At 34.4% G+C, this 12,775-nt stretch overlaps 1 protein-coding gene across 1 annotated transcript in view; it reads right to left on the reverse strand.

Moving 5' to 3' along the window:
* Nucleotides 1-12,775, reverse strand: part of LOC127835685 (synaptonemal complex protein 2-like) — an 81,677-nt gene that overhangs the window by 33,893 nt on the left and 35,009 nt on the right. The window contains exons 15-23 of the mRNA XM_052362123.1: nt 10,280-10,345; nt 9,585-9,777; nt 7,703-7,786; nt 6,984-7,109; nt 6,352-6,457; nt 5,535-5,658; nt 4,563-4,823; nt 2,313-4,529; nt 1,873-1,992 (exon numbers count right to left, since the gene is read on the reverse strand). Of these exons, the coding sequence (XP_052218083.1) occupies nt 1,873-1,992; nt 2,313-4,529; nt 4,563-4,823; nt 5,535-5,658; nt 6,352-6,457; nt 6,984-7,109; nt 7,703-7,786; nt 9,585-9,777; nt 10,280-10,345 (3,297 nt within the window). The remainder of the gene's footprint in view (nt 1-1,872; nt 1,993-2,312; nt 4,530-4,562; nt 4,824-5,534; nt 5,659-6,351; nt 6,458-6,983; nt 7,110-7,702; nt 7,787-9,584; nt 9,778-10,279; nt 10,346-12,775) is intronic.

Below are 12,775 nucleotides of genomic sequence, written 5' to 3' on the forward strand. Positions count from 1 at the left end.
AAAGTTTGCACAAAATAGGCTTTATATAAGCATATGTTCATTTTTGTGATCCCAGGGGCAGGGTCAAATTTAATCACAGGGACATAATTTGAACAAATTTGGAAGAGGACTATTAGATGTCACTACTTACCAAATTTGGTAGCCCTATGTCATACGGTTATGGACAAAAAGATTTTTAAAGTTTGCACAAAATGGGCTTTATATAATAATATGTTCATTTTTGTGACCCCCAGGGCAGGGTTAAATTTGACCCCAGGAGCTTAATTTGATCAAATTAGTTAGAGCAATATTTGATGTCACTACATACCAAATTTGGTAGCCCTATGCCATATGGTTATGGACAAGCAGATTTTTAAAGTTTGCACAAAAAAGGCCTTATTTAACGTATGTTCATTTTTGTGACATCCGGGGCAGGGTCAAATTTGATCCCAGGTGCATAATTTGAACAAATTTGGCAGAGGACTATTAGATGTCACTACATACTAAATTTGGAAGCCCTATGTCATACGGTTATGGACAAAAAGATTTTTAAAGTTTGCACAAAATAGGCCTTATTTAAGCGTATGTTCATTTTTGTGACCCTCGGGGCAGTGTCAAATTTATACCCAGGGGCATCATTTGAATAAACTTAGTAGAGAACTATAAGATGTCACTACATACCGACTTTGGTAGCCCTAGGCCCTACGGTTATGGACAAGCAGATTTTAAAAGTTTGAACAAAATAGGCTTTATATAAGCCTATGTTCATTTTTGTGACCCCAGGGGCAGGGTCAAATTTGACCCCAGGGGCATAATTTGAACATATTTGGTAGAGGACTATCAGATGTCACTACATACCAAATTTGGTAGCCCTATGCCATACAGTTATGGACAAAAAGATTTTTAAAGTTTGCACAAAATGGGCCTTATTTAAGCGTATGTTCATTTTTGTGACCCCGGGGCAGGGTCAAATTTAAACCCAGGGGCATAATTTGAACAAACTAAGTAGAGAACTATTAGATGTCACTACATACAGAATTTGGTAGCCCTAACCCATACGGTTATCGACAAAAGTTTTTCAAAATTTGCACAAAAAAGGCCTTATTTAAGCGTATGTTCATTTTTGTGACCCCCGGGCAGAGTCAAATTTGACCCCAGGGGCATAATTTGAACAAACTAAGTAGAGAACTATTAGATGTCACTACATACCGAATTTGGTAGCCCTATGCCCTACAGTTATGGACGAGCAGATTTTTAAAGTTTGCACAAAATAGGCTTTATATAAGCATATGTTCATTTGTGACCCCTGGGGCAGGGTTAAATTTGACCCCAGGGGCATAATTTGAACAAATTTGGTAGAGGACTATTAGATGTCTCTACATACCGAATTTGATAGCCCTAGGCCCAATGGTTATGGAGGAAAAGATTTTGAAAGTTTTCACAAAATAGGCCTTATATAAGCAAATTTTCAATTTTGTGACCCCTCAGAGCAGGGTCAAATTTGACCAAAGGGGCATAATTTGAACAAATTTGAAAGAGGTTCACCCCAGGAACATTTGTTATAAGTTTTATCAGAATTGGACTTGCAGTTTAGAAGAAGAGATGTTTAAAGAAAAAGTTAACGCACGGACGCACGCATGACGGACACAGGACCATGACATAAGCCCCGCTGGCCTCTGGCCAGTGGAGCTAAAAATTAAAGATATCTAAAAATAATTCCGGTTAAACAATGAAAATTAACACTGTTTTTCACTGTTATTTTTCACTGTTTGAAACAGTGAAATAACAGTTTTAATCTCTGACATTTCTCTATAAACCATCGGAAAGCATATAATATGATTTGCAATCTTTAAAACTGTACATTTATATATTCTTTCATAATACAATGCATACCTGAAGAATTTTGCTGAAATTGCCTGGAATGTCTACATCCTCGGTGTTCTGGTCATGGCGCATCATTTCAATGTCACAATCATCAACTCCATCAACACATGTAGGCCTATTTGGTAGGCTCTTTAAGACCAAAGATAGTACACAATGCTTATAAAATTTATATGTCCAAGTATCAAACCTTTATGTACACCATTTTTTACATCAGATGGCATAAATGGGACTTGCTCAATATATTTTTATAAAACTAAAAAAATTAAATATAATATTACTTTCTTAACATTTGCAAAACCAACTTTAAGTACAGATGATATTATAATTTGAATAAAGTGACATCACTTCAATATTATGGCAGACATACATGGATCATACATACAGACTGTTGAGACAAACTTAAAAAAATGTACTTAAATAACTCCATGAAAAGAAAACATTATTATTACCTGTTTTTCATTACTTAGTGTATTCTTTTTTCTGTACCATTTATTTGTGGTTGGATCTTTAGCCAGTGTATTTTCTTTGTCATGATGACTATTCATAAACGACCTTTCCATTTTGCTATCACCATCATCATATTTTGTTTGAATTGCTTCCTTTCGTTTTTGTTTTTCTTTTATTTTTTTATTTAAGATAATTGACTGATCCTTTCTCATTAATCTTTCTGAGCGTAAAGACGAATTTTCACATTGCTGGTAGAAGTCATAGGGATCATAGTCTTCATCTTTCTTGTTTTTTCCTTTAACAACATTCTGTTTTTTATAGCTTGTATTTGATTTTGCATATGATACTTGAAACACTTTCATTTCCTGACTATCCTCTGTAACTGTCTGAAAAGTGGCTTGCTTCATTGTTGAGTGTCCATCCTTAACTTCTTCAAAACTCTGACTTAATAAATATGATTTACTTTTCACTTTTTGCTTTTCATTCTGTGATTTTGGATTGTTCTTGTGTCCTCTTTTCTTCGGATTTTCTACACAAGAATCATCATCTGTTTCTATAACCTGGTCATATGACTTTGATTTAATACCATGATTATCTTTATACATGGAAGAACCGTTTTTACCACATTTCTTCGAAGTGTAAGTGGAAGTCTTTCGTCCAAATAGCTCTAATTCTAGTCTATATCGTCTTGCATTGTAGCTGTCATCTTTTTCAATTACCAAAGATTCGGAAGAATTTGTTCTTGACAAATCTGGAGAATTCATTATTGGTGCTACATGGACAATTCGCATAGCTCTGTCTTTAGTTTGTTCATTCTTCAGTTTGGACTGTTTGCCTTGAATATAAGATATGGCTTCGTTTATACTGTCTGTTTTTTTATTTGCACTTATTTCAACACCTTGTTCTTCATGTAATTTGTTCTTAGAAGCTTTTTGTTTTCCTTTGCCTTTCTTAGGCTTTATTTCTTTGTCTTGTTGTGAAAGACTTTTCTCAAACTCTAAGTCATTTTGAAATTCATTGTCATCATAACACTTATTTGGAGCTGATTGTGTTAAGTCAATTAATTCACTCTGCTTAACAGTCTGAGAACCACTTACTGAGCTAATCTGGTAATTATTTCTCCTTAAGAGACAACCATCATCACTTTCTCCACTTGCAACAGAGTACTGAGAATTAGTTGCTGTATTCTCATGATGCTTTTCTAGTCGCACATGTTCTGGACTATTTGATGACAGTATGTCCTCATCACTGTTTTGATTTTCTTTGTAGCTTTGTTTCTGTTTTCTAGTTCGTAATGATCTACTTGGTAAATTCTCACTCATGGCTGATGAAATTTGTTTGGCTGGTTTTGCCTCAACTTTTGATGTTTTTATTTTCAAATTCTTTACTTTATCTTGCGACTTAGCTGATTGTTTTATTTTAGCTTTATTTTCAGCAGCGCTGCCAATATCTGCCTCATTGAAAGTGTATAGCTCTTCCAAATTTGTGTCATTAATGTTAGTCTTCTTTTTGTTTTCTGGAAAGCTTGATTTTAGATTTTTAACTTGAAATGTCTTTGCCTTTTCTTTAACATCAAATTCACAAAGCTCTTTAAGTGATTTATCTTCGTCAACAAAAGAATTTTTCTTTTTGAATTTCTCTGCATCACTTTTATTTTTTGCTTCTTTATATACTTTCTCATTGGAGTAAGGACTTGGTGCATTGGATTCTTCAACAACTCTGCTTTTAATGGAAGGTGATTGAGTATTTACTTTTGCACTTCTACCTTGTTTTTCTATTTGAACAGTCTCGTAACTATCAGGAATGCTGTCACAGTCTTCAAGACAATCATAAGCATTGTCAGCTGACCTGATATCCTCTTTTGAGTCAGAGTCAGGAGTCCCACTTTCAACATCTGTTTCAATAGGTTTGGGTTTCGTTTCTTTATTTTTTTGTTCTTCGTCTGCTTTTTCGTCAACACTTGCTAGCTTAGATTTGGCTTTTGCTTCACCATTTGCTTCCCTATGTTTGGCTTTTGCTTTATTATTTTTTTGTTCTTTTTCTTCAATATTTGTTTGCTTAGGTTTTGTTTTTGCTTCAACATTTGGTATCTTATGTTCTGCTATTGTTACAGAATTAGGTTGCTTAGATTCTGCTTTTGCTTCAGCATTTGTTTGCGTATGGTCTTCTTTTACTTCCACATTTGTTTGTTTATGTTCTGCTTTTGTTTTTGCTTCCACCTTTGTTTGCTTAGGTTTTGTTTTTGCTTCCACCTTTGTTTGCTTAGGTTTAGATTTTGCTTCAGCATTATTTTTCTTAAATTTAGCATTTACTTCAATATGTGTAGGCTTAAATTCTTGTTTTAAAGAATCAATTGAATTGTAGTCTATATCTTGAGACTCCTTGATGGTCATTTGCAAATTATTTCCATCATCTTCTATATCAGCCTTTCTGTTTTTCAAGTTTAATTTCTTTGACATATTCGTTTGTTTTTCTTTTTTGTTCATTTCTTTTATTATTCCATCATCAATCTCCTACAATGTGAACATAGTTGTGATATTTAGCATATATTCCATGAAAACCAAATTGAACCATTGAAATACAGAATTACAACGAAATGTTGAAAGATGAATGTCATTTTTATAAAAACTGCATCAAATTCTACCTGCTGAGATGCAATTATAAGGGAAGTCTTTGTATGAGGTATCTCCCATTTTGCATATAATAAGAAAAACTTTCCATTTTTAAGATTGAATGTTCTATTTTAGAAGTTGCAACCATGACTCGTAAAGACACATACCCATTCATCAAGATATTTTTTTTTTCAATTTTTACATACCGGTATATTGTTTACCATCTATCCCACATGGTGATAATGTTTGGCAAGTTATATTTAAATTGCTTAAAAGCCCACAGCACACTACATGTAGTTCAGACAAACGCATGCATAAGATATGTGAATAGATTAAATGCAGTGCTTCAAAGAACATTTGAAGGTGGCCCTGGTGAAGTGGATATGGTGTCTGCCTAGCGATGGGGAGGTCAGGGGGTCGATCCCCATTGACAGCAAGTATTTATTCTTGTCCCAGGAAACGGACATGAGAGCGTTTCAAATAAGTCTTTGGCTTGTAAGTCTATGCAAAAGACCTAAAAGAATAGGTTTAAACTAAAAGGACATTTTTACTGCTGTTTTTTGCATACTAAATACATTTACTTAAAAATGAGTTATAAAATACAAACAGTACCTGTTTATCATTTATGTCATCAACCTTTTGATCATCAGCTTCTTTCAGTGTGAACAATTCTGTACCACAAGACATTTTTGAGTCATCCAAACTAATACCACTATCTATTGTTCTGTCAGCAAGGCTACAAATGTAGTGGTATTCACATACAATTTCATATTTTAATGGTCAACATAATAAATTGTGTATTCTTAGAAAATGATAAAATTCACTATAACACTTCAAGAAGATTGTCACCCACTGCCGCAATTCTGCTATTGATTAGTTGATTCTATTAAATGCTTAATGCAACAGTAAGTAAATTAACTAGTGCATCAGATGCCTTGGGCATTGTCAGTCGACAAAAGAAACTACCAAAATGAATAACGTATATATGTTTCCTGCAAAAAATGTATGTGGGGTACATACTTATAAAAACAGTGTACTCTTTAACCCGCTTTACCACTGTCTTAGAAACGTATTTTGAGGCATGTGTAGTCACTTAAAAAGTTTAATTAAATACCTTTATTACTTAATTCAAGTTTTAAAGACATCATATCCAACCCTTTGATAACCCTTACTCACAGGCTGTTCTGATTTTATGCTGGTTGCAAAAGCCATTTTCACTTTGCTTCTTATGGGTGAACGGGTTAAAATAGGTCAATTAAGGAAATTCAAACAGGATACCTCAATTACAGGCACTTTCATTATGTACTGACGTACAGAGGGTTGATAGTAATCAGTGAGTGAAATTAATGTTTCTTCATCAGAACTAAAATGCAAACAAAGATGGACATACAATACACTTTCTATTGTTGTTTTGTCATCATCACTTTACCTGGCTTTGCCCTTTTTAATTCTGTCTCCTCTTTTTGGTGGCAACATGTCATATAACGTTTGCTTGTAACATTCAGGAGCACTTATCTTTACAGCAATCAGTGTATCTACAAATATTGTTCATTAAATAAATGTAATTAAATATTGGTTAGAAATATAAATTGGATTAGCGTTATTGAAAAACAGGCATGTTTTGATTTTTTGCTATTTTTAAAAGTACTCAAGTCACATCACTAAAGTCAGTTAACCTACTCACTTTTCCTAAACAAGCAGGTTCCCCTATACTAAGAGCCCATACTTAATCCAGTTACTGACAACTGCCCTGCTTGAATCAGTGGTAGGGGAAGAATGACCATATAAATTATTTCATGACAAATCACTGAACAAGGTACATGGTTGCACCCAAAATTAAACCTGAAATTATGAGACTTGAATTCCAGTACTTACTGGTATAGTTAATAAAATAAAATACTTTGAATTCCAACCACAACTAGAATTCTTTTATGAATAAGTTGATTTCAGGTAAAAGAAAGAAGTTGAATAAAACTGATAGATGTTACGGTATTTTCTCAAAAACCCATTGTACTTTTATTTTTAGTTGTCTTAGTAGTGATTAATTATCCTTAAACTCACCTTCCTCAATATCTAACACAGCAGGTTTAGTTTTCTTGGTTGGTGGTGTAACCGTTACAACGGGTGTCTTCACTTTGGGTTTACCCTGGGTATTCTTTCTCACTGGTGTTTTTGGGACTGTGAAATCTAAATTGGCAATGAATAATGCTTTAATACTGAACACTAAGGAAAATTTAACAAGAAACATGGCTATGCCATGGAAACAATGTTTTAAATGTCTTATTACGTCCAAAGTTTAATGTAAATTGTTAGCAATCCCAAGATGAATGTTAACTCAACGTTATACTGAATTTCATCACAATACTTCCTTCCAAACTAAAATTCTTAAATAGACACCATTTTTCTATTGTATAGCAACAGTGATCTTGCCCTTGTCCCAAACAGCACCAAACACAATTCCCAGGTAAGTTTTAGCGCAAGCTTGCTTAACCAAAAGTTTTATCAAGATTGGTCAATGCAAACATATTTTTTTTACTGAAGATCACCAGTTTGTAGCTACTTGAGCATTCAAAACCCACTGCATTTTAACCTTTGTTCAAAACCTGGTTTGCAAGTATATTTTGTGTCAAGGATGTTTTGTTTCTTATTACTGTTTTTTAAATCCTGTTTCAAAGTTGGTATTTTTTGTCAAGTCTCGTATAAAACAATTCCAATATCACACTTCATTATAAATTACAAACAAGCAGAGCTTAAATAGAGCAATCAAAACATATAATTACTTTTTGATTCTTGTCTCTGTCCACAAGACTTAGATATAGCAACAGCAACTTCTTCAACAATATTCTGGGACTCGGGTATGCATTCTGTTGTGTATATATACAACATGTAACTATATTCCATTTAAGAAATTATATAAAATTGCTGTTTTTATTTTATGATTTTGAAAACAAATATTTGAAAATATATTTTTACAAATACTATTACATACTATGCAAAATTATGGTGTGCTCTGCCCATTTCTTATATATAATGCTCATTCCGTTACAATGGTCTCATTGTTTGTCTGATAATATAGTGACAATAAAGAGGAACCTTGTTGTTTTTTTTAAAGTAAATTTGATTCACAGCCGGTGTATCAATGATCAAGTATTCTGTAAAGTGCAAGGAACCCACAGACCCTAAGCATTCACTTACAATGGAAATTATGAGCAAGTTTCAAGGTATGATGACTGGGCAAAAAAATAAAAATATACATATATATAGGGGCTGTGCTTTGTGAAAAGAGGGCTTATTACATGTGCATAAAGTATCGTCACAGATTAGCCACAGATAAGCCTGTGCAGTCCACACAATCTAATCAGGGACTACACTTTCAGCTTTTATGATATTTTTCCTTTAAAGAAAGTCTATTCTTAGCAAAAATCCAGTAAAGGTGGAAAGTGTCGTCCCAGATGAGCCAGTGCAGTCTGCACAGGCTGATGAGGGACTAAACTTTTTGCACATGCATTTAACTCCATTTTTACAGAGCATGGCTCATTATGATATAAAAAGGGGGTTTAGTTGGCCTTGATTAACTAAATAAACTGTTCTGTTCATAAATATAAGTCAAACATTTATTCAATGTAAAGATCATAATGAGCTCAGGTGATTTGAGTGTGTTGAGTTTTGAATGAATTTATTAATAACAGATGAACCTACAGACAAATCAACATATGCCGCTTGGCATCAGTAGATGAGGGGGAGGGGGGCGGGTTTATACATTGTAACAAACTGCCCTCCTCTATCAGTGTTCTTCAGTGGATCAGCACCATCTTTGAATTTTCATAGATATCACAAGAACAAATTGTTTGAGCAAGTTTAAAGATGTTTGAGCAAACATATTTACTTCCAGAGTGTCCACAAGATTTGGCTACAGCCTTATAAGGAAAGTTGCTTTCCCATCCCCCTAACAGCCATATGCTTCTATTTCCGTAGCAATATCATTTACAAAACAAATGTTTAGAGCAAGTTTTATGCTTATTGGGGAAACACAAAGGCGACTTCTAGACTGTTTAAAAGGTTTCTTTTCAGCAATCAAAATAATTCTTTCAATGTTTTGAATACCTTAATGATTTTCTAACGCAGTTCTAAAGAAAAAAATGTTCTTATTGGGCAAAACTAGGTATAATACTGTCTACCAGGTTTCACTTTTACCATGTAAGGAAAGCTGACCAGCCCCAATCATGACCATTTTTTTTATGAACAAAACAATTTAAAAAACCAACTAAAATATTATTATCCTCAATATTCTAAGCAAGTTTCTCTTCACAAAGACCTTTGATGACAATTAGCGAAAATGTTACTTCTAGAGGCTTCACAAGGTTTTCAATTAATTTGAAAAAGTAACCTAGTTTTTGACCCTCGTGTGACGCAGCTTCAAGCTTATTCTTGATTTTGTTCGAACAATTATTCCAATCACAAAGTAAATATTGAAGACGGAGGAAAAACTAAAGTGATCACAAAATTTCACGACGTGCTCGTTCTGTTCAAATAAAGTAATAATATTATTCTTGTACATGAGTTTGTCATACTAACAGTCTAAGTTTCCAAATGTAACAGCAAAAGGTGCTGTGTTAATTTTTGAACTGATAGCATAAATGTTTGTATGGATTAACAATTTACCAGCATCAGCATTCATTTTTTTAATGTTTTCTCCAACTTTGGAATTCCTGTCAATGACAGGAGAGAACATGGGCTCCGAAGGGACAGAAACTTTCTGCTTCCTGATAGACACAGACTCTTGGCTACTCTGACATGATTGGGCACACTCTTGCTTCCTTCTGCGCTGCTTTTCGAGCTTCTGGCTTTGGGAATCCTGAAGAAAGTAATGTTTTTTCTTACACCAGTTTAGTTTAAACCTAATTATTTAAGATTGATAGCATCAAAAGCCTAAGGCTTACTTAAACACTATTGAGTCTGTCTCATGAGTAAAACCAGTACTTTGTGTCTCTGGGAGATTTGAAGAATGCTTCCACATAAGTTACCTCCCAGTTGCTAGGGGGACACCATATCCACTACGCTACGGTGACACCAGTTGCTCACCAGTATCTAAGAGTTGGAAATGAAGCCTTTAAAACTTGAATCTACCTATGTTGTTTCAAGTTAGTACCTTAAATTGTTGTTGAGATCTGCCACAGATAAAAATATGCCCTGACGGTGACTTCTAGACAACAAAAGAGAGACAACATAAAACCAGTATACACCCCCCCCGCTTTCAACTTTGTTGTTAAGGGGCTTAATTGGATTGTTGATTTTAAAAGTACATTAAGCATAATAGAAGCTTGAATTACTAGATGAAAGTAAAGAATATTCATTACCTCTGTCTGAACCTGCTTCATAGATATTTGTAATGGTTCTTCAACAGTGGAAGCCTTGCATGTTTTCTGAAAAAAGTCAAAGATTAGTTTGTTTAGAAGGATTTACATACAGTGTTTATGATATTAAAAACGGTATCCGGACAAACGGCACCCAGACAATCAGCACCCAGTGTTTTTTTTGCATACGGGGACAGTCGGCACCCTGTAAATTTGTCAACCCGGACAATCGGCACCTGATTTATTTGTATACCCGGACAAACGGCACCCGATTAAAGGTGATTGATAAAGCCCGTCAGCACCTTGTTGAACTAATTAGTCTAATCCGCTAACTGGTTTGGTAAGAGATGATTAGAGATTAAATCCCGTCAACAAACAGTGTTATCAAACCAATTTAAGTGTGGATTGATAAACGTTATCTGCGAATTGGTTTTATAACAACTCTTAACAATTAACAAAACAGATAATTAAATAATTCCTAAACTTATGATTTGTCCCGATAACAACAAACTGCGAATGAAAATAAGCTTAATTAGAAGAACGAAAATGGAGACATATCATAACAAACATGCAATTCATCACGACACGTAACGGTGTGCGAAGGAACTGTGTTTCGAAAACTTAGCTTTATAATCAGCTGCTGACAACTTTAGGCAATTTGCTTTATTTGCAATTGATTATACATGTACTATTTGACAACAAATAAAATTACAAGATGGAAATTACAACTGGCTTGCATTTTTCTTTCCCAAATATATAATTTGAAAACACCACAATACACGGAGATGGTACTTTTTACCACAATGTCCGTCACGTATTATACATATGGACAATACCATGGACCAAATCGGCAGAGTTGCCTTCACACATGTTAATCTCTTTTGTCCAAACACTGCAGACAGCAGCAGTCTACACAATAGGTTAGTAGACGTGCTATATGCGTGCTTTTATAACGCCAAACACTTAATCAAGTTCCGTTCAGATGTTCTCTTGAGTCAGTATACAGTACAATTACTGTTTCAATAATTACTCAACTAAAATAACGTAACGATAAAGATACGGCTTGTTTGATTTATAATTAATTTAGAGGAAATATCAACTTATTTGTGATATAATTGCGTTAAAAAATACCAAAGAAACTTTTAACGGAAAACAACAGAATTCAATGTTCCCTGCGCATCAAAGTTTGTATCAAAAACTCAATACACGCACGCTTTCCATGGGTATACCTCGACCTTTTACATCGCCACATAATTTTCACGCTTTTTTGTTGGGAAAGATACATGATGACTATATGGGAAGCATTTGTAAACGTCATGTAGACATAAAACAAGAGGGCCTGGAAGGCCCAAAGTCGCTCACCTGAGATAACAAGATATTATTGGGAAAAATCTTCTGACCAAGTTTCATGAAGATCGGAAAATAAATGTGGCCTTTAGAGTGTTAACAAGGTTTTACTATAGCCATATAAGGAAAAATGCCCCGCTCCCTGGCAGCCATGTTTTTCAACCAACCGGCATCATTTTTGAACTCATCCAAGATATTATGGGGATGAATCTTCTGACCAAGTTTCATGAAGATCGACAGTAAATGTGGCCTCTAGAGTGTTAACAAGATTTTACTATAGCCATATAAGGAAAAATGCCCCGCCCCTCGGAAGCCATTTTTTTCAAGCAAACATAATTATTTTCAAACTTATCCAAGATATCATTGAGACCAATCTTCTGACCAAATATCATGAAGATTGGACAATAAATGTGGCCTCTAGAGTGTTAACAAGGTTTTACTATAGCCATATATAGAGAATATTATGTGAGTTTATGTGAGCAAGCCTCGCGCTACATCAGTTCTAAGCCTCGAATGATAAACTTGATCTTTATCCAAAACTCACATAATATTCTATTTATCCTATTATTTTGTGGTCGTTAATAGTTCAAAAAGAGTAAAAATACTTTAAAATTCAAAAAAACAGCGCTGGTGTTCCAAGTTGACTCTGAAGTGTTTGTTTACTTCAACGTTATCATTTGCTATGACGTCACATTGAAACATATACCGGTATGTTCTTAAGATAGAGGTCGGAAAACCATGGTCTAAAAATAGCGATAGTATAAAGGTAAAGTTTATACGATCGTTGTTATACTGTCGATTTTCATCTGGTAATAGGATAAATAGCCATATAAGGAAGAATGCTCCGCCCCTGGTGGCCATGTTTTTAAAGCAACCAAAACCATTTTCAAACTCATCCAAGATATCTTTAGGACAAATCTTCTGACCAAGTTTCATGATGATCAGAAAATAAATGTGACCTCTAGAGTGTTAACAAGGTTTTACTATAGCCATATAAGGAAAATAGCCCCGCCCCTGTGGTGGCCATGTTTTTCAACCAACCAGCATCATTTTTTAAATCCTCCAAGAAATTATAGGGATGATTCTTCTGACCGAGTTTCATGAAGATCGGACAATAAATGTGGCCTCTAGAGTGTTTACAAGATTTTCCTG

Source organism: Dreissena polymorpha, chromosome 6 (genome assembly GCF_020536995.1).
Source record: "Dreissena polymorpha isolate Duluth1 chromosome 6, UMN_Dpol_1.0, whole genome shotgun sequence".
In the NCBI taxonomy this organism is placed as follows: Eukaryota; Metazoa; Mollusca; class Bivalvia; order Myida; family Dreissenidae; genus Dreissena; species Dreissena polymorpha.